This window comes from Mastigoproctus giganteus, chromosome 12 (assembly GCF_048544385.1).
Source record: "Mastigoproctus giganteus isolate SK-2022 chromosome 12, ASM4854438v1, whole genome shotgun sequence".
Lineage (NCBI taxonomy): Eukaryota > Metazoa > Arthropoda > Arachnida > Uropygi > Thelyphonidae > Mastigoproctus > Mastigoproctus giganteus.
The window spans coordinates 119,283,299-119,307,125 of NC_143586.1; the positions used below are offsets into that span (position 1 = coordinate 119,283,299).

Consider the following 23,827-nt stretch of genomic DNA (forward strand, 5'->3'; position numbering starts at 1 on the left):
ATTGATTACCACTCTCTTTCATCTCTCACTCAACCATCCCTTTATCCATTGTAGCAACTTACCCTTAATGCCATACCTCTCCAATTTGTACAGCGGTCTTCCATGTTCAACAGTATCAAAAGCTTTGCTGAAATCCCAGTATATGATATCAAAATTATTTTTGGCATTTAGTTCCTTTGTGACCACATCATAGTATCCAATCATATTGGTCAGACAAGACCTTCATTTAACAAACTCATGCTGTGTCTTAACTACTACTGCAGTCTTGTCTAGATGATCCTGCAATGCTTCTTTAAACAGACCCCACCTTTTGAACCCATTTTGTGAATTGCTGATACATTTGCAATCTGCAGTCCAAGGGGACCTCTCGTGAACCAAGGGCGCTCTCATAATTATGGCTAAGGGTTTGCTTACTTCCTTTGCTGCCTCCTTTAATATAATTAGATAGATCCCTTCCACCTCAGGTGCCTTTTTTTATGTTTAACTTCAACAACTTCCCCTCCACTTTGGTCTCAGTTATTACAAAATCACTTAGCTCCGTGTTAGAGTTTGATAAACTACTGGCACTCTCCTCACTGAATAACTTCTCATGTGTTAATGTAGATGCAAAAAACTCATTCAGTTTATCAGCTACCTGAGATTGAGCATCAATAGTCATTATCTATGTTAAATGGTCCAATCTGATTCATCCCTTTCCTTCTAGAGTTTACATAAGTAAAGAACTCTTTGCTGTTTTTCTTTGCATCCTTTACCAAGGATTTCTCGTAATCTACCTTCGCTTTCTTAACCTCATTTCTGACTTGACTACAGACTAGTTTATATCTGCCATAGGCTTCTGTGTCACTTGATACTTTATATGCATCCCATACATTTTTCTTCTCTGCCACAAGCTTCATTAGTTCATCTGACATCCATTTAGGCCTAAACCTTGAACAATATTTCTTAATTGGAATGAAAAACCTAGTAGCCTCCAAAATTAAGTCCCTGAAGGCTTTCTATTTAGAATTCAACGTTGGCAACATCATCAGTTGATCCCACTGTACAGAATTTCAAAAGTGTGAGAGACACCTACAGGGGTCTCAGACAGATTTTACGAACCTTTACGAAAGCAAAAGCCCTTCCCTGTAGTGTTGATGGTAGTTACATTCTTAATGAGTAGCAGCCTGGAAAAAAAGATGCAAGGTATTTCAGAGACTGCTGGGGTTCATTGCAATACAAGTAAACACATGGGTTGTGTTAGGATAGCTAAGAAAAGGAACAGGTGCACGTATACTTACGTATACACCGATGCCAGGAGTTTGGTAAATAAAGTTGATAAATTTGAGGTATTGCTCAAAACATCAAAGGCAGATATTGTTGGGATAACAGAGACGTGGTGTCACACAGATATAAGGAATACAGGATTGGAATATGGGGAGTACAATGTATACAAGAAGTACAATGTATACATAGACAGGATAGAAAGGGAGAAGGGGTTATGATATTAGTTAAGAAACACACAAAATCCAAGGAAGTGAAGCCAGTCGACATCGCTGGACGGTGCAGGGTCGAGTCAGTTTTTTGTGACATAAGCATTGGGAGATCAAAATTGAGAGTAGCAGTGTGTTATAGGCCTAATGACTCTGATGAGTTTAATAAGAAACTGTACAGGGAAATAGAGTAGGCCACTAAATCAGAGAGACTTATAATGGGGAATTTTAATTTCCCAGATATTGATTGGAATTTGTGGGTTGGTCACTCACACACTAGCAAGACTTTGTGGATTTATTGGATGATTGTTTTTCTACATCAGTATGTTCGGGAGGTAACTAGAGGGAGTAACACTCTTGATCTCGTTATCAGTAGTAGATTCTTCATGAATTAAGAATCTGCAGATAAAGGAACCACTATGTGGCAGTGATCACAGTGTGCTGAAGTGGGATTTACTCAAAGAGGTAACTACAATTAGGTGTAAAGAGAAGGGTTTTTCCTTTCGTAAAGGCGACTACAGTCGTCTGAGACAGTATTTAAATTCTATACGGTAGGACGGTGTTACCAACAGTAAATTCAAAATGGGAAGCATTCAAAGAATTTGGAAGCTACTAGGCTTAACAAACGAACTAAGAAATATTGTTCGAGGTTTAGGCCTAAGTGGATGTCAGATGAACTAATGAGACATATGGCAGAGAATAAAAATGCATGGAATACGTATAAATTAATGGGTGACATGGAAGCTTATGATAGATATAAGTTGTTATGTAACCAAGTTACAAAGGAGATTAGGCAGAAAAGGCAGATTATGAGAAATCTTTGGCAAAGGATGCAATGAAAAATAGCAAACAGTTCTTTACCTATGTAAACTCTAGAAGGAAAGGGATGAATCAGATTGGTTCACTGGTTATTAATGGTACAACTGTTGATGCTCAGGTGGCTAACAAACTAAAAACTAACTAAATGAGTATTTTCCATCTACATTCACACATGAGGAGTTATTTAGGGAGGGGAATGCCGGAGGTGAATTGAACTCTGGCAGTGAGCTAGATGATTTGTAATAACTGAGAGGCAAGTGGAGGAGAAATTGTTGAAGATAAACATAAAAAAGGCACCCGGGGTGGATAAGATCTATCCAGTTATATTAAAGGAGGCAGCAAAGGAAGTAAGCAAACCCTTAGCCATACTTATGAGAGCTTCTTTGCACTCAGGGAGGTATCCATGGACTAGAGATGTGCAAATTTGACCCCAATTAACAAAGGAGGACCAAAGGGCAACACAAGTAATTACAGACTTGTTTGTTTAATTTCTGTTGTTCCAGGAAAATTAATGGAGGCACTGGTTAAAGAAGCACTGCAGGATCATCTAGACAAGATTTCAGTTATAGCTCGGACACAGCATGGTTTTGTTAAGGGGAAAGTCTTGCCTGACCAATTTGATTGGATACTATGATGTGGTCACAAAAGTACTGAATGCAGGATATAACTTTGATATCATATATTTGGAACTTAGAAAGGCTTTTGATGCTGTTGCACATGGAAGACTGCTGAACAAATTGGAGCAGTGTGGCATTGGAGGCAAATTGCTGCTATGGATAAAGGGATGGACCAGTGGGAGAAGACAGAGTGCATTAATCAACAGTCACTGCTCATAGTGGACTAATGTTATTAGTGGAGTCGCTCAGGGTTCAGTGTTGGGTCCATTGTTGTTTCTGTATTTATAAATGATATTGATGATGGTATATCAAGCTTAATGTCCAAGTTTGCAGATGTTGCGAACGTTGACAGGGTTGTTAAGGACATTAATGACATTACGCTGCTGCAACAGGATCTAGAAAAGTTGACCAGATGGGCTGAAAGGTGGCAAATGAAGTTTAAAATTCACAAATGTAAAGTATACATATGGGAAGCAGTAACCCCAGAGTAACGTATCAACTAAAATTAAGTTGTGAGAACGAGCGTAGCCTGTGCGGATGTACATTTTTGCCGCTCCTGGAACAGAGAAGTTTTTTCTGATTTATTTTCTGTTATATTAGCTTAAATTGGCATATTAACTTATTTTCTAGAGTAGTTTTATATTCTTATTTACGATACTTAGATTAAAGTAACTTAGATAAAGATTTTGTAGATATTACTTAGTATCGGAAAGAGTATCAAATCCACGTGTTTACCGTTCATAAATAGCCGCCATTGTTAAGCGATAAAAAATATCTCGAAATAGATAGCATAAGCTTAATATAGTATAGTACATAATATTGTCAATTAATCAGATAATTAATCTTGTTGAACTTCATTGTCAATTAAATTGTACTTTTAACTATACATATAACGACTTGGGTTATGTAACATAAATAATTAGTAAAAAAAAATAATTAATACTTAACATGATACGGAAGTTATATAAAGAGATTTCGTAGATAACACTCGATACTGAAACAGAAATATCGCGTTATAACTGTGTTGAGAAATAAGTTTAGGGTTTTAATTTTGTACTGAAATTGAAATTTTATTGAAATTTAATCGAAATCGTGACTCTGACCAGAGCAGCAAAGCAAAAGGCTCAAGCTAATGGGAGTGCTGTGGCTCAGGGGAGAACTGAGGGGGGCAGTTGCCCTCTGAATCACAACATATTAAAATGCACTACTTGCTTGATGTTTGTGGAGCAGTCAGGTACAGGACATGATACTACCATGGGGGATGTCTTTATGTGTGCGTGCGATGCAAGGAGTGTAAGGAAATCAGGCGAGAAATCAGCATTGTTATGGGCCTATATGACAGCTTGAAGAACAGGGTGGATGCCCTCGAAGGATTAAAAGTGAGGGGCCCATCAAGCTTTCAGCTGCCCACACCAATGCCAGAGCTTGCACTTAGTCATCACGCAACACAGCGACAGCCCCCAAGGCAGAATGCGCTGGTCCCAAAGGAACTAGTAGTTGTTGGTGACTCTATTGTCAGGGAAACGGGAAACATGCTTTGTAAAAAGGATAGGTGCAACAGGACCAGGGTATGTCTGCCAGGGGCAAAGATTGATGACGTTGTAGAGCGGATATCATCTTTTAAGGGCACAAAAGGTGATATAGTTGTACACGTTGGCACTAATGATATTAAGAGTAGGAGACCGGCAGAATTACTTAACAAGTACAGGTCACTGTTGAAAAAAAGCCGTGAATTAGGGTTGAATTTGAAAGTGTCTGCAATTCTGCCCAGACACGATAGGAGGGAGTATATGATGAGGGCCCTGTCGATCAATTCCGCCCTGGAAGGATTGTGCAAGGCTCAAGGGGTAGAATTTTTTTCAGCCTGGTCTGTACTTGTTAACAGGAGAGACTGCTTCTACAGGGATGGGATACACTTAAATAGAAAGGGTGCAAGAATGTTTGCTGATGCTATCAAGGCAGAATTAGGTGGGTCGGAAAACTGCTAGATTGGGGGGGATACAAGGACTAATAGATTAACAGTAGCCACTGAAAGAGGTGAAAGTGATTCTTGCACTGCTTCTATTGGAATGAGCCGCAGCCTGGAAAATAAGATACAGGATATTTCAGAGACTGCTGGGAATCATTGGGGTACAAATAAACACATAGGTTGTGTTAGGTTAGCTAAGAAAAAGAACAGGTACATGTATACTTGCGTGTACACAAATGCTAGGAGTTTAGTAAATAAATTTGATGAATTTGAGGTATTGCTAAAAATATCAAAGGCAGATATTGTGGGGATTTCAGAGCCGTGGTGTCACACAGATATAAGGAATGCAGAACTGGAATTTGGGGAGTACAATGTCTACAGAAAGGATAGACAGGGTAGGAAGGGAGGAGGGGTTATGCTATTAGTTAAGAAATACATAAAATCCAAGGAAGTGAAGACAGTCGACATTGCTGGACAGTGCAGTGTCGAGTCAGTTTGGTGTGACATAAGCATTGGGAGATCAAAATTGAGAGTAGGAGTGTGCTATAGGCCTAATGACTCTGATGAGTATAATAAGAAACTGTAATGGGAAATAGAGTAGGCCAGTAAATCAGAAAGTCTTATAAAGGGGGATTTTAATTCCCCAGATATTGACTGGAATTTGGGGGCTGGTCACTCACACACTAGCAAGGCTTTTGTGGATTTATTGGATGATTGTTTTCTACATCAGCATGTTCGGGAGGCAACTAGAGGGAGTAATACTCTTGATTTAATTATCAGTAGTGATTCTTCATGCATTAAGAATCTGCAGGTAAATGAACCACTAGGTGGCAGTGATCACAGTGTGCTAAAGTGGGATTTACTCAAAGAGGTAACTATCATTAGGGGTAAAGGGAAGGGTAAAGGCGACTACAATGGACTGAGACAGTATTTAAATTCTATACAGTGGGACCAACTGATGATGTTACCAACAGCAAATTCAAAATGGGAAGCATTCAAAGAACTTACCTTGGAAGCTACTAGGCTTTACATACCAACTAAGAAATATTGTTCAAGGTTTAGGCCTAAGTGGATGTCAGATGAACTAATGAGACATATGGCAGAGAAGAAAAATGCATGGGATACATACAAATTAACACGTGATACAGAAACCTATGATAGATACAAGTTGATCTGTAACCAAGTTACAAAGGAGGTTAGGCAGGCGAAGGCAGATTACGAGAAATCTTTGGCAAGGGATGCAAAAACAAATTAGCAAAGAGTTCTTTACTTATGTAAAATCTAGAAGGAAGGGGATGAATGAGATTGGTCCACTTGATATCGATGGGTCAACTGTTGATGATCCTGCTCAGGTAGCTAACAAACTGAATGAATATTTTGCATCGACATTCACACATGAGGAGTAATTCAGCGAGGGGAATGCCAGAGGTGTATTCAACTCTGGCAGTAAGCTAGAGAATCTTGTAATAGCTGAGAGTAAAGTGGAGGAGAAATTGTTGAAGATAAATACAAGAAAGGCACCTGGGGTGGATGGGATCTATCCAATTATATTAAAGGAGGCAGCAAAGGAAGTAAGCAAACCCTTAGCCATAATTATGAGAGCTTCCTTGGACTCAGAGGAAGTACCCATGGACTGGAGATGTGCAAATGTGACCCCAATTCACAAAGGAGGATCAAAGGGCGACACAAGTAATTATAGACCTGTTAGTTTAACTTCTGTTCCTGGAAAATTAATGTTGGCACTGGTTAAAGAAGCACTGCAGGATCATCTAGACAAGACTTCAGTTATAGTTCAGACACAGCATGGTTTTGTTAAGGGGAAGTCTTGCCTGACCAATTTGACTGGATACTATGATGCAGTCACAAAAGAACTGAATGCCAGAAATAACTTGGATATTATATACTTGGATCTTAGAAAGGCTTTTGATACTGTTGCACATGGAAGACTGCTGCACAATTTGGAGCAGTTTGGCATTGGAGGAAAATTGCTGCTAGGGAAAAAGGGGTGGTTGAGGGGGAGTAGACAGAGAGTGGTAATCAATGGACACTGCTCATCATGGACTAATGTTATTAGTGGAGTCCCTCAGGGTTCAGTATTGGGTCCATTATTGTTTTCTGTATTTATAAATGATATTGATGATGGTATATCAAGCTTAATGTCCAAGCTTGCAGACGATACGAAGGTTGGCAGGGTTGTCGAGGACACTACTAACACTATGCTACTGCAACAGGATCTGGAAAGGTTGAGCAGATGGGCTTCAAGGTGGCAAATGAAGTTTAACACTGACAAATGCCAAGTACTACATATGGGAAACAGCAACCCCAGAGCAACATATCAACTCTGTGGTACTACACTGACAGTGGTAGAGAATGAAAGGGACCTGGGGGTTGTTGTGCAGACAGATATGAAGTTCTCTGAGCAGTGCAGACGGGCTGCAAGAGTAGCTCATGGTGTATTGTCAATGATATATAGGAATTGTTCTAGCAGGGATAAGGAGGTGATTATTCCCTTGTATAAGGCAATGGTCAGGCCACACCTAGAATACTGCATACAGGTCTGGAGGCCTCATTTCAAGAAGGATGTAGAGATGCTGGAACGAGTACAGAGAAGGGCAACAAGATTGGTGAATGGAACAAAGGGGTGCTCTTACGAAGAAAGGCTTAAGTTTTGCAAATTACAGTGTCTGGGGGCTAGGTACCAGCGAGGTGATCTGATAGAGGTGTATAAAGGCTTGAATGGTTTGAGCATGCTCAATGCTGATGGGATTCTTCCTCTTGCTCAGAGTAATCACCTGAGAGGGCATAAATTCAAATTGAGGAAAGACAGATGTAGGATAGACGTGAGGAAATTTGCCTTTAGCCAGCGGGTGGTTGGATGGTGGAACAGACTTCCATCCCTTGTCGTGGAAGTTGATAGCCTAAATAAGTTTAAGGCTCAGCTGGACAGGTATTTCTAATGAACAGAGGGGTGAAGTGGAAGTGGTTATTTTTTATTTATTTATTTATTTTATTTTATTATTTTTTTTTTTGGGCTTATGCTGCATAAGCTTGCTTTCTTGTATCAAATGCCTCTAGTAATGCTAATGCTAACTATGTGGTACTACACTGACAGTGGTAGAGAACGAAAAGGACCTGGGAGTAATTGTGCAGGCGGATATGAAGTTTTCTGAGCAGTGCAGATGGTCTGCAAGAGTAGCTCATGGTGTATTGTCAATGATATACAGGAATTTTTCTAGTAGGGATAAGGAGGTGATTATCCGCTTGTATCAATCAATGGTCATGCCACACCTTGACTACTGTATTTATGTCTGGTGGCCTCATTTTAAGAAGGATGTAGAGGTGTTGGAACGAGTACAGAGAAGGGCAACAGGATTAGTGAATGGAATAAAGGGTTGCTCTTACAAAGATAGGCTTAAGTTTTGCAAATTACAGTGTCTGGAGACTAGGCACCTGCGAGGTGATCTGATTGAGGTGTATAAAGCCTTAAATGGTTTGATCATGCCCAGTGCTGATGGAATTCTTCCTCTCGCTCAGTATAATCACCTGAGAGGGCATAAATTCAAATTGAGGAAAGACAGATGTAGGATAAATGTGCAGAAGTTTGCCTTTAGCCAGCAGGTAATAGGTTGGTGGAACAGACTTCCATCCTTTGTTGTAGAAGTTGATAGCCTAAATAAATTTAAGGCTGGGCTGGACAGAGTTTTTTTTTTGGCTGATGCTGCATAAGCTTGCTTTCTTGCATGCTGTGCCTCTTCTAATGCTAATTAAAAAAAAAAAAAAAAAACAACCAGAAATAAAATTCAAGTAACAACTGGAATGGGTATATACAGACGTTTCGCAAGTTGTAAATAAGCGACAGGATAGTGGCGTTATAAGTCATCATTTGGAGATTAGTGTACCTATTATCTTGCAACCCCTGCTGTCTTCACACCCACTCCTCAAAAAAATATATATATATATGTTTAGTTTGTTTTAGTGTGTCGCGTTGTTTGTTGTGTTCAGTTGCACTGCAAAAGGACAAATTTTGTTTCATCATTTATGTCACAGATATCGGAATTTTTTTTTTTTAAGTAACTTTTTTTGTTTTTATTTTTTCGTTCATAAATCACAAAAATGATGGGCAAACGCAAGAACTCTGCTTTCAATTAAACAAAAACTTGAAATAATTCAAAAGTTTGGAAACGGTACATCCGTTAAATCTCTAATGAACCATTATAATGTTGATGACCAAACATACTCAACACTGTAAAAAATAAAGGGAAGCATCCTATTGGACACATGAGTAGCATGTGGTAAGTTTTTTTGTTTTTTTTTTTTTTATCCATTGCCATACTTTGTACGTAAGGCGCCTCCGTTGCCAGGTGAGAAGGAGCAGCAGTGTATAGCACACGCTTCTTGATTAGACCAGGGTTCGAGCCCATCACCACCAAATACGGAGGATGCGGAAAGGTCAGGGAATGACCACCACATATCCCGGAGCAATATGGCCTTAGTTGCTAATGCTCCTAAAAAAAAACCAAATAACAATAAATAAAACTTTTTACGTAGGTTGCTGAACATTTTTTGATACAATAAGTCACCGACTTACGTTACGTTATTTATATATATTTTTTTATATGACTAAAGATTTCACTGAAGGGGACACACATTTCACTATAACTTAAAAACCCACAGAATTCCAGTTATCGGTATTATCGCAAATGCAATAAGATTGAGTTTACCCGTTTATATGAATTGCACTAACAGAAAAGACCAATAACCTGGAAAGTGAAAATTGCTTTTACTGTTTTATGGAAGTGACCTACAGAAATGTGCTTAAATTAAAATTAAAAATATATTAAAAAAACTATTTTTCTTCATTCTTCTGAGGATATTTATGTGGTTTTTTTTAATTTTAGCATATCAGGGATATCATAGCAATATTTTATTAGTCATTCCCAAGGTATAGTAAAACTTACTATACCTTTTACTTATGTAAAACTTGACTTATGTAAGAAGTTCTGGAATGTCCTGCAATTATTAATATATAAATTATATGTTTATAATTTCTATGCAAAGAATTATTACAATGGATTTTCCTGACTTCCTAATAATTACTTTATAATATACTAAGTGCATTCATATGTAAAGTCTTAACTATATATTTGTAATATTACTCACCTCTCCAAAGCTACTGTCAAATATATAAAGTGGACTATCGTCTCGATTATGTTCCATATAATACACAAAGTACTTCATTTTTAATTTGACACTATAACCTTCATTATCTTCTCCACATTTAAATTTTTGGTTACGGTATTTTCTTGAGAGCCTCTGAAATAAAAATAATAATAAAGAAACATAAAACAGCATTAATCTTCATGTGGCACTTTGCTGATTTAAAAAAACACACTTATGCATGATGACGTAACAAAATAATGTTCTTAGTGCACTCTAATCAGTCCTGCACAGTCTGAAAGTTTTCTGCAAACACATCTGAATAATTAATAATATTATAATTATTTGTATAGAATAAAATTTCACATAATGAACTCAAGCCATTAAAATGTTCCACATTTTCACTTGATATCAATTTACAGGTTTGTTACGTGGGGGGGGGGGTGGACCTTGTCTGCTTTATCTGATCAGTTACCAGAATGCAGTAACAAAGGAACTGATGCAAACAATTTTGACATCATATATTTAGATTACAGTACAGCTTTTGACGCTGTTCTACACAAAAGGCTGCTATAGAAATTAGAGCAGTGTAGCATTTGAGACAAGTTACTGATATGGATAAAAGACAATAGCAGTTATAAATAGGCACTGCTGTACTTGGATTAATGTTATTTGGAGTCCCTTGGCAGGGCCACCGCAAGTGGGTAGGCGAGGTAAGCGTCACTTACGGGCGGCAGTTCAGGAGGGTGTCACAAAAATTTTGACTTCTGCAAGTCGGACCACTGTTTTTCTTTATAGCGAAAATTTCTATTTAGTGATTTTTTTGAATTCCTCTTGGTAATCACATTTAAAATAGTTTTTGCAGAACAAAGAAAATTTCTATGTAAGTTTTCTGCCTCATGTAAAGTACATAAAAGAAAAATGTAAATCAATTCTAGCAGGATTACGACTAGTAACCAGAAAGGAGTGGGGTCTGAGAGGTCACTCTCTCAGTCTATATTACAATTGTGTCTTTTTGTCTATTATTACCTATGGTGCCGGTGCGTGGGGCTATAGAGCTACTAAGTGTGCTGGGATTAAGCAGTTGTTACAGGCCCAGGTTGCTGCCCTCCTGATGATGTCTAGAGCATGTAGGACTACATCTACTGTGGCTTTACAGGTTCTGTTGGGAAAACCACCAGCACATTATGAGATCCAATACAGATACATGAATTATCATCTGAAGAAAGCACGCCTGTTTCCTTGGAAGACGTGCAGCTTGATTTGGGTGCCTCTTTGGCTTCTGAAAGGAAAAGACTGCATTCCATCTACATTGAAAAGTGGCAAAGAGATTGGAATACCTCAGATCTTGGTAGTGTAACAAGAAAATTTTTACCTTTAGTTAGAGTTCAACAAGAAAGAATTTTTATGGTTTTCTCCAGGATTACACGGCACATTCCTCCTGTCGGGTCATGGCAGCATTAATAGTAAACTTTAAACAACGACTGTCTCCTACTGCACTATGTCTGTGTAGGGCTGAAGAGAACGTAGATCATATCTCATTTGATTGTCACTACTATTTTGGACTATAGACAAGAACTTCAACTTACTGCAGGAGGACACTTCACTAGTGAAAATAAGCCTCTTTACTTGTTTGATCTCAGGTTGTTTAACGCTCTTAATACATTTGCTACACGGGTCTTCAAAAGGAGAGATGAACTTCGACCAGTTAACTCAAGATAGACTGTTGTTCTTGTGACTCTTTGTACCTCAGGTTGGTGTACAGAAAAGTAACTACTATTTCTCACAGTAATTACTTGTATTAGATGGTTTTTTTTTTTTTTTCCCTTTGGTAGTTATTGGCGCATCGGCTTCTATGGCCATAATGCACCTCCCAAGGTTTTTGCAGTACTTTGATCCAAGCCCGAGGCGGGATTCAAACCCACGACCTTTGGGTTGCCAGGCAGGCACTTTACCCACCCAGCTAGCTCGGTCGGCGTAAAAAAAAAAAAAGGTAAAGTGCAGCCATTATCAACCCACTGCAGGATGGAAGCCTCCTCAACAATTCATGCTAAGAGAAATGGACCATAATCTGCCACGCTGGTCCAGTGCGGGTTGGCAGATCGACCGTATTTAACAGTCAGGGGATTGAACCCCGGTCTACTCAAAGAGTGTGTGTGCTACTGACCACTCGGCTATGGAGGCTCATTGCATAAGTGGGAGGTCGCCCCGTGGCCGCCGGTGAAATACCACTACTTTCATCGTTTCTTTACTGACTCGGTGAAGCGGTCGGCGTATTAGATGGTAACAATGTTATTGTTATATATTAGAACTACTGGATTTCTACTGCCTCTGTAGATTCTACTTTTTGTTCCTTGACAATGCTAGCTACTCCAGTGGATTATCCTTTAGGACCTGTATTATTTGGTGAACTGTTGAAGCCAACTAAGACTTGATCATTTTCGTTATCAAGTAATTCTTCAGTAATTTTCGTTCCTGTGATCACGACATATGGTCGAAAAGCGTTGTCAGCCTCAGGAAGGAAAATTGTTTTGCAATTTTTTCGTTAAAGTCTTTTAATTAATTTTCTTATTTTTAATTGCGTTAAATTGAGTTTTATTGTGTTAAATTGATTTTTAAACTATTTGTTACTCTAATGTAAGTTTTTCGATTTTTTTGTTTTAATTTCTGGAAAGTATCATACAGAAGTGTTCTACGTACTATATTGAGGTAAACTCCTCTTATTATTTTACAAATATTGATATCAACGTAGAAAGTATTGAGCATTACGGCTCTGGTTCACACTATCCAATATATTTGTTAATGATGAATCTTTCCCTATTAATAATTTGATGGGGTGAAATTTGGTCCGTGATATTTGTACTCATTCCTCAACGAAGAAAAGGATGTCTTGAGCTTTCTGTTTGCTGATCCTGATACCAGGATGGGACTTTTGGTAAGATGCCAGGCACCCGTCACGATGACAGCAGAACAGGGCACAAAATTTATATACAAAACACTACACACACAACTGGTTATGGCACAAGCCTCACCAAAAGAAGTATAAAAGTGGCTAATGGGGCAAACCCTGGGGTCCACAACAGCTACACATAAATAACAAATGGATTACAAGAGACTTTACTGGGGACACATTGTTTGCACCTCTGGCCTTCAGGGATTACCAGGCTGCAAATTAGGGTACTCGTAAAACCTATCCAACTGCCTTCCCACATACCCAGAAGTTGTGCTGGTCATCTGATTGGTTAACATTTACCAGTATTCAACGGCAGCAAATAAGTCATTTGAAATAAATACAGTATATGAGATTGCAGACTTATGTTAATTTGCTTATTATCTGGATATGTGATTATTATATTTATATTTCACAGGGTTATACTCCAGAATATGGGAACTCCAGAACAATGACCCGTACTTCGGCCGAAAAGAGAGGAAGAAGGCAGTGATAGGACGTGAAGGCACCTCCCACTCACTGCTTTATCCCCTCTCCTGCATGTTACTGGGGAATGTCATGTGGCATCACAATATGTCGGAGCTGAAATGACAAAAAAGAAACGGCAATTTTTTTTTAAAACAGTCAACAAAAATTAACACCACATACAACCACTGATTCTTCGCCCCACACCATACATTACTATTACTAGACGATTTCACATGTGTTAACAATGAGAATTGCTCATGTGCATAAACAGAGATGCTTTTTTTTTTTTTTTTTTGTTCTGGGCGCTGCTACCCCCATGTGTACGACATCTCCCCCAGGACAAAACCCTCTCAATTAAAGTGCAAAGTAGGATAAAAACCCCCTTGGACAAATAATAATATGAAATGTTTAAACCATGATTTTTATTCTTATTACAGTATTTGTAAGAATGAGCTCTTAAAGAACACTTAAAGGACACAATATGCTGGCACAAGAGCCATTCAGAACTGATCAACTCAGATTTCATTACTTCAACAGAACTGCAAAATTGCTAAATGAATCCAACATTGATATTCTAGATGAAGACATCAATATCAAAAAAGAGTTGCAAAGGTTTTATAATCAAGTAACTAGAAAATGAAAATAAATGATTAACTTAATAATAAGAAGAAGAAAAATAATAAAAATAGGTATATTTTAGCTATAAATTTTTCCATAAACAAAGATAATAAATAACAAATATAATAAGAAGAAATAATTAAAATAAAAGAAAAAAGAAAAAAAATAACTGGATAACTATACAAACAATAACACAAATCTATCAATGTAACTACTCATTGTGAACAAACAAGAAAAGATAACAAAAATGCTTAGAAATACAAATTTCTCTGTCACCCCAGCTTTGCTCAAATGCAAATCGCTTGTATAGTAAGATATTTATTGTATATGTTGTAAATTGATCTTGTATATTTGACATTGTATATTAAGATCTGACATTGTATACTGACTGTAAATAGAATTATTACTGTATTGCTACTGTCATATTCTCCTCTGTAGGGCTTCGGCTGTTTTGGAGTAAAAAAAAACACTTCTCTGAGAACATTTCATGTTATTATTTGTCCAAGGGGACTTTGTCATACTTTTCAGTGTAACTGAGGAGGTTTAATCCAAGTTAGTTTTGTCCTATGGGGATTTTATCCAGACCCAGCTGCCCTCACACCCCTACTAGTATAAAGAGACCTGGTACTAACAACTCATACAATTACTGCAAAATACACCAAATCATCAAGAAACAACTTGAGGGGGTGGGGAAATCACTTTATCCACCCTTGCATGCACACTGAAAACACTTGTATTTCGAAGGTATAAAATTCACACTCGTACACCAATCAATTAGAGCCTTACATCCATCCTTTTGCAAACGAACAACAACACGATAATTTCGCATTTCAAAATCAGAAGCGAATCACAAATCCAATCAAGCAATGAGGTAAATTACGTATTCCCTATAATCAGCCAATCGCAGAACTCGACTGGACAATCACTCCGTTCTTCGGTCACACCTCAACGGAGATACCCATGTCCTGTAGTTCAGCCAGAATAATATATATGATACTATTTTTAACAAGGCAATGTATAGTGTTCAAGGAGTTCAAAAGATCTTTATGAAAATGGTAACTTAAAACTTTCTGAAATAATTTCTAAATTTGATTCAGTTATGGCAGAACATATTCGCCGTATTCAGAAATCTGAATCGAAAAATATTGTGCGTTATTTGGGTGATCAAATACAAAAATTATTGAAATAATTTCACAAAATATTGTTAATAAAATATTAGAAATGACCAGAGAAGCTAAATATTTGGCTATGGTTTTGTTATTATCACTGAAGACAAAAATAAAGATGTGGATACAAAACATGCTAAATCAATAGCCTTAAAAATAATATCTTATAAATTTCCTTGTTTTATTATAATTTGCCATTATATTTTAAATAAAATTAATCCGGTATGAAAAAATGCTTGAGAAAAAAAAAAAAAAAAGGATTCTGATATACACGAAGAAACTCTTCAGTGTACAAAATATCACAGAACATTTTAGGAAAATAGAATGGAGGAAGCAGGCCAAAAAATATGGCCACTATCATTGGCATTGAATTGTCGTTTCCAGAAGCATTGTCAAGGAAAATATTTAAAAAAAACGCCATTTCGATTATGAAAGTAGAGAAGAAGCTATTTACAATCTGCAACAAAATTTCAAAATTAATTTTTTCTTTCAAATTATGGACACAATTTTCTCCTTAACTGAAAGGTTTAGAACTATGAAAGAACACGGAGAAATATTTAAAATGTTTTATATTTCGGAATTTAAAAAAAAAATGGTCAGATGACGATTTATTAAATCATTGCAAAGATTTACACATTAAGTTAAGTGACATTGATCATAATGAGTCTGATATTGATGGTTTAGCATTATCTGAAGAATTCAGAGTACTTCAATTTATATTGGATATAAATTTAATGGATTTAATTTTCTGGAGGTCACATTTATAGAGGTCACAACCATAAAACAAAAACAATTTGCAGTTTCCGGTTTATTGGGCTTTTCTGTTAGTGCAATAAACGGGTAGCAAACTCAATCTTATTCATTTGAAATTCTGTGTTTTCATGTTATTATGATGAAATGTGTTTCCCCCTTCTTTGAAATCTGTTCTTCATTTCTATATCTAAACTTCATCTCACTTGCATGTGTCATGTTAGTTCCAATTTGCATGTGCCGTGTGCTTTGACTGAAGCTTATCTTTTTTACAGTGTTTTAAATTTTACTACCAAAAAAAAATTTCATTGAACAGAAAGAGAGTGAATTTGAGTGTAAAAGATAAGTTACGAATTATAGAAACATACGATAAATTAAACTTAGGCAATAGGTCTCAAAGGGAAACAGCAGTAAAATTAGGAGTGCCTCAGTCATCTTTATCAAAATTGTTAAAATCACATCACACATTAAACACTAATGTGATTAGGAAACCAGAAAAAGGAAGGGTGAAGGGAAATGCCAAACAAAAGCTAATGATTTTGCTGAAAAACTACACGAAGAGTTTAAGGCGACGGACGGATGGCTGACAAGATGGAAGGAGAGGCATGATATTGTTTACAAAATCTTCACGGAGAAAAACAGGATTCCGATGGTTCTGAAGCTGACACCTGGTTGAAAACCTCTTGGCAAACTGTGTTAAGCACTTATAATCCTGAAGACATTTTTAATACAGATGAAACAGGGTTGTACTACAGGGCTACCCCAGACCACTGAATGATTTTTAAAAATTCCTCTGTGCCTGCAAGAAAGAAGATCAAGGACAGGATTGCAGTTCTTTTAACATGCAACATGACAGGAACAATCAAGATGAAGCTGTTAGTTATTGGCAAGAGTAAATCATCTAGATGTTTTAAAGGAATAAAACAGCTGCATGTTGAATATGCCAATAATACTAATGCTTGGATGACAGCTTCTTTATTCGAAGATTATCTTTGTAAATGGGATTTGAAATTGGATAAGAAAAACAAAAAAATTGCATTGGTTTTGGATAACTGCCCAGCTCATCCAAAGTTGACTTTCAAAAACATTGAATTAGTTTTTCTACTTTCAAATAATGCATCACTGATTCAACCTCTCGACCAGGGAATAATAAAAACCTTTAAGACCTTTTTATAGATCGGATATGGGGCGAAGAATCATCCAGTCTATAGATGAAGGTTTGGGAACATCATCCAATATCACAAAGCACATAACTGTTCTAGATGCACTTCATATGACAATGAGTGACTGGAATGAAGTTTCCGAAACCTGCATTAGCAACTGTTTCAAAAAATGTGGATTAATTATTCATGATGGACAACTAAGTCACGATACTGATCACGTTGAAAATTATTCTTGCAGGAATGCAATCCTTTATCCCACACTCCACTTTAAAATCTCGTCCTTTATCTAAACCTTGGTTTTCCAATAAATGTGCTAAGGCTGTTCAAGAGAAGAATGTTGCATATCGTAATTGGCTTGTTTCTAATTCTTCAGTTTCATTTCACACAAGTTAATACAGCTTTAACAGATGAAGAAATTGCCCAGTCGTTACTGATAATTTTGCCGAGAAGGAGAATGAAGATGAAATTGAACAAATTCCAGTTACAAAACTGGCAAACTCGTGAAACTATAGCTGTCCTGAGGAGAGCGTTGGAAGAAACTGGTGCAAGTGATCATGAATATAGACTTTTATACAATATTGAAAAATCTATAAGACTTTGTAGAGATAATTTAAAGCAATCTAAAATAAGTGATTATTTTAAATTATAATCATATTACAAATTGTTATGTGTAATTAATATGTATATTAATTAAGCTATGTATGTAAGTATAAATTTATTTTTATTTTATTCGGAATGTAAAAATCTGAATATTCTTCCAATTTTTACATATCATTTAATTGGTAACAAACCTTTGGTAATAAAGAGTAAATTTGTGCTTTATATATTTATTTTTTATAGCCTCTAGATAATATTTGTTGATTTCGCTTATTAGAATCACCATTTATTAGAATCAAAATTCAATTTGCAAACATGATCACTATAACCGGCACTTGCTATATGTTTTTTTTTTTTTTTTTTTTTTTGATTTGGTAGTTGTTGGCGCATCGGCTTCTGTGGCCATATTGCACCTCCCAAGGTTTTTACAGTACTTTGATCCAAGCCTGAGGCGGGAATCGAACCCGCGACCTTTGGTTGCTATATGTGTGTGTGTATGTATGTGTATATATATATACACAGTGAAATCTCGTTAATACAAAGTTCAAGGGACCTAAATTTTCATGTTTTGTAATAACAAGGTCCCCCAAAAGTGTCAAAATTTTACCTTTTTTTTTTTTTTTTTTTTTTTGTACTTACTGTATAGTATGAATCAGAGCTGTACTATTCAATATGTTCTAAGTTGATAATAATATTAGTAAAATAATAAGAGGAGTTTACCTCAATATAGTGCATAGAACACTTCCGTATAATACCCTCCAGAAATTAAAACGGAAAAAACAAAAAAACCGACAACTTACCGGTACATTAGATTAAAATATAAATAATTAAATAAACAATTTAACACAATTCAAATCAATTTAAAACAATTAAAAATCAAATTAACGCAATTAAAAGAATCTAACGAAAATATTCAAAACAATTTTCCTTCCTGAAGCTGACAATGCTTTACGACCGAATGTCGTGATCACAGGAATGAAAATCATTCCTGTGATCACGACACAGGAATGCTTTACAGGACAATGCTTTACGGTCGTAAAGCATTGTCAGCTTCAGGAAGGAAAATCGTTTTGAATATTTTCGTTAGATTCTTTTAATTGCGTTAATTTGATTTTTAATTGTTTTAAATTGATTTGAATTGTGTTAAATTGTTTATTTAATTATTTATATTTTACTCTAATGTACCGGTAAGTTGTCGATTTTTTTGTTTTTTCCATTTTAATTTCTGGAGGGTATTATACAGAAGTGTTCCACGCACTATATTGAGGTAAACTCCTCTTATTATTTTACTAGTACTTACTGTACATCTAAGAATAATAATAAATAATCATAATATCAAAAATAAATTAATAAAACAAAATGACAAAAATAAAATAAAATAAAAACAAAAGCCTTGTCAAACAATAGAGTAATAGGAATAACATATTTTTTAAATATTTTATTTTATTTGTAAGATAAACTAAGAGAAAAGCAATATTGATGGAAATAAAAATATTATACATTATTTTTGACCAGATGGACCGTACGGAACACAACCAGTCAGTAGCCTTTTCTTTGTCCCAGACTCACCGCAAACATTTTGCGAAACCAAGTTATTCCTGTCTTTAAATCTTTGGAGCCAGCCACTGCTGCATTTGAAGTTGCTAATCCCGTGTTGCTGAGCTAGACAATTTGCCTTTTCTCGCAAAATTGGACATGATATTGGCAAAGAAGTGAAGCCAGTTGACATCGATGGACAGGGCACTGTCGAGTCAGTTTGGTGTGACATAAGCATAGGGAAATCAAAATTGAGAGTAGGAGTGTGCTATAGGCCTAATGACTCTGATGAGTATAATAAGATATTGTACAGGGAAATAGAGTGGGCCAGTAAATCAGAGAGTCTTATAATGGGGGATTTTAATTTCCCAGATATTGACTGGAATTTGTGGGTTGGTCACTCACACACTAGCAAGGCTTTTGTGGATTTATTGGATGATTGTTTTCTACATCAGCATGTTCATGAGGCAACAAGAGGGAGCAATACTCTTGATCTGATTATCAGTAGTGATTCTTCATGCATTAAGAATCTGCAGATAAATGAACCACTAGGTGGCAGTGATCACAGTGTGTTGAAGTGGGATTTACTCAAGGAGGTAACTACCATCAGAGGTAAAGGGAAGGGTTTTTGTTTTCGTAAAGGCGACTATGATGGTCTGAGACAGTATTTAAATTCTATACAGTGGGACCAACTGATGATGTTACCAACAGCAAACTCAAAATGGGAAGCATTCAAGGAACTAATCTTGGAGGCTACCAGGCTTTACATACCAACTAAGAAATATTGTTCAAGGTTTAGGCCTAAATGGTTGTCAGATGAACTAATGAGACATGTGGCAGAGAAGAAAAATGCATGGGATACATACAAATTAATGGGTGACATGGAAGCCTATGATAGATATAAGTTGGTCTGTAACCAAGTCACAAAGGAGATTAGGCAGGCAAAGGCAGACTTAGAAAAATCCTTGGCAAAGGATGCAAAGAAAAACATAAAAGAGTTCTTTACCTATTTAAACTCAAGAAGGAAAGGAATGAATCAGATTGGTCCACTGGATATTGATGGTTCAACAGTTGAGGATCCTGCTCAGGTGGCTAACAATCTAAATGAGTATTTTGCATCTACATTCACGCATGAGGAATTATTCAGGAAGGAGAATGATGTAGGTAAAGTAAACATTGGCAGTGAGCTGGATGATTTTGTAATAACTGAGAGGAAAGTGGAGGAGAGATTGTTGAGGATAAACACAAAAAAGGCACCTGGGGTGGATGGGATCTATCCAGTTATATTAAAGGAGGCAGCAAAGGAAGTAAGCAAACCCTTAGCCATAATTATGAGAGCTTCCTTGGACACAGGGGAAGTACCCATGGACTGGAGATGTGCATGTGGCGAGGTGTGGCGCCCAATTCACAAAGGACGATCAAAGGGTGACACAAATAATTATAGACCTGTTAGTTTAACTTCTGTTCCTGGAAAATTAATGGAGGCACTGGTTAAAGAAGCACTGCAGGATCATCTAGACAAGACTTCAGTCATAGCTCAGACACAGCATGGTTTTGTTAAGGGGAAGTCTTGCCTGACCAATTTGACTGGATACTATGATGCAGTCACAAAAGAACTGGATGCAGGGAATAACTTTGATATTATATACTTGGATCTTAGAAAGGCTTTTGGTACTGTTGCACATGGAAGACTGCTGCACAAATTGGAGCAGTGTGGCATTGGAGGCAAATTGCTACTATGGATAAAGGGGTGGTTGAGGGGGAGAAGACAGAGAGTGGTAATCAATGGACACTGCTCATCGTGGACTAATGTTATTAGTGGAGTCCCTCAGGGTTCAGTATTGGGTCCATTACTGTTTTCTGTATTTATAAATGATATTGATGATGGTATACCAAGCTTAATGTCCAAGTTTGCAGACGATACGAAGGTTGGCAGGGTTATCAAGGACACTACTGACACAGGATCTGGAAAGGTTGAGCAGATGGGCTTCGAGGTGGCAAATTAAGTTTAACATTGACAAATGTAAAGTACTACATATGGGAAACAGCAACCCCAGAGCAACGTATCAATTCTGTGGTACTACACTGACAGTGGTAGAGAATGAAAGGGACCTGGGGGCAGGAAGATATGAAGTTTTCTGAGCAGTGCAGACGGGCTGCAAAAGTAGGTCATGGTGTATTGTCGATGATATATAGGAATTTTTCTAGCAGGGATAAGGAGGTGATTATTCCCTTGTATAAGGCAATAGTCAGGCCACACCTCGAGTGCTGCATACAGGTCTGGAAGCCTCATTTCAATAAATAAGGATGTAGAGAGGCTGGAACGAGTACAGAGAAGGGCAACAAGATTAGTGAATGGAACAAAGGGGTGCTCTTATGAAGAAAGGCTTAAGTATTGCAAATTACAGTGTCTGGAGACTAGGCACCGGGAAGGTGATAGAGGTGTATAAAGCCTTGAATGGTTTGAGCATGCTCAATGCTGATGGGATTCTTCCTGTTGCTCAGAATAATCACCTGAGAGGGCATAAATTCAAATTGAGAAAAGACAGATGTAGGATAGATGTGAGGAAATTTGCCTTTAGCCAGCGGGCGGTTGGTTGGTGGAATAGACTTCCATCCCTTGTCGTGGAAGTTGATAGCCTAAATAAGTTTAAGGCTCAGCTGGACAGGTATTTCGAACGAACAGAGGGGTGAAGTGGAAGTGGTTATTTTTTATTTATTTATTTTTTTTTTTTTTTTTTGGCTGATGGCTAATAAGCTTGCTTTCTTGCATCAAATGCCTTTACTAATACTAATGCTAAAGTCAGTTCCATCCTTTAGGAACTAGGGAGCCAAGTGGCAATAATCGGATCGCACTGCCAACATTTGCATTAAACATACAAAATGACAATAATTATTTCTCACGGGGCGAAAAAGAACTTTGTAATACTTATTAACCATATTTTGTAATAAACAAATATGTTTATTACATATTTGTTTATTACTTAAAACAAATATGTTTTAAGTCAAGTGCACCCTAGTTCGGCCAAGTCCGGACGGTCTGTGACAGCCAAATCCTCTGCTTGCACCTTCACGATAGTGGGACTGTTAGTAATCCTGGGTATAACCTCCATGCACAAGTACATGGTGGGTGACCACCCAGGTGTGAACCAACGTAAGCAGGGCTCGAGGTGTGGCGCCCACACCACATGGAGGAATGACGCCCCCCTCTATGTTGCCAGGTAGTACTAGGTGGTAGATGACTCTCATCAACAGGTGCAATACCACCACTTTGCTTATTGGAGGCTTGAAGTGGTGAACCAATGTTTAGTATCTAGAGCTAGGTTCCAGTCTTCCCTATCTTCAGGCCTTCCCTATCTCTTCCATCATGCAGTATGATTGATGACTTTTGAGGTAATGATGAACATCGTGGCAAGATCCAATATTCCTTACATTTCGAGGGTACAGCTCTAAAACAGTATTCGCAGGCCGGCCACTAGTTAGTACACCGGACCAAACCTATTGGTAACTCTCTAGGAAGCTTCCGGATCAGCTAGTGTATAATCTTGCTACCTCTACTCTGCCAGATAGTGACTGGAGGGAGTCCGAGTAGTGTGTATGCGGGGAGCATTGTCGAGGCCAAGTCATGTCAAGGATCTAGGTATATGCTTACCACATGTATGCCATATCCAAAAATTTCATTACTTCATACAGCATGTCCCACCCACTTTTTCATACTAATGAATACACCATGAATTGTCAAACTAATAAGCAAGCTTATCTGCGAAAAGATCTAAACCACCCAAGCACTTCCTAATTCATTTCACAAATATACGCGGTCTCAATTCTAATCTCAACGATGTCCATTTCCACTTGCAATCTGCCAAACCACATGTGCTTTTTCTGACAGAATCTCAGTTATCGGTTGATTCAACTACTGCTCATCTCAGTTGCCCAAATTATTCGCTGTATGATTCCTTTCGCCTCAAAGGTGGTACTTGTGCTTATGTCCGTTCTGATATTCCCTGTCAAAGACTTGGCAATTTGGAATCTCCTCTCTTTGATCTTCTCTGGCTTAAAATCTCTCTACCTCATTGTGTCAAATTCATTTATCTCTACCGTTCTCCTAATCACTTGGAGCTCTTTGACTTCCTCTCTTTGCAACTTCCATTTCTCCAGTCCAACTTTCCTAACAGTCAGGTAATCTTTCTTGGTGATTTTAATGTTCACAACTCCAGCTAGTTTCCATTTTCTAGTCACACCGGCCCAGCTGGTCGAGAAGCTGAGGGTTTTGGAATTACCAATGACCTTGCACAGATTGTTCACTCACCTACAAGAATACCGGATAATCCTAATCATACAGCCAATAACGCTTGATCTTTTTCACACAAAAACCCTTCTAAATACACGGTCGAAGTGAGACGTCCTTTAGGCACTTCAGATCACAACTTGGTGATTGTGTCTTCTCCAATTGAGCCTTTATCTCATGGCTATTCCCAACCTCGTGTTGTTTGGCATTACAAGAATGCAAAAGGATGATCTGCGAGATTTCTTTTCTTCTTTTCCTTG

General features: G+C 37.4%; 1 protein-coding gene across 2 annotated transcripts in view; it reads right to left on the reverse strand.

Moving 5' to 3' along the window:
• The window catches only part of JMJD6 (Bifunctional arginine demethylase and lysyl-hydroxylase PSR), a 442,994-nt gene that overhangs the window by 284,837 nt on the left and 134,330 nt on the right, over window positions 1–23,827 (reverse strand). For both annotated transcript variants that reach the window (XM_090386671.1, XM_090386670.1), the window contains exon 3: window positions 10,035–10,187. In XM_090386671.1, the coding sequence (XP_090242797.1) occupies window positions 10,035–10,187 (153 nt within the window). The remainder of the gene's footprint in view (window positions 1–10,034; window positions 10,188–23,827) is intronic.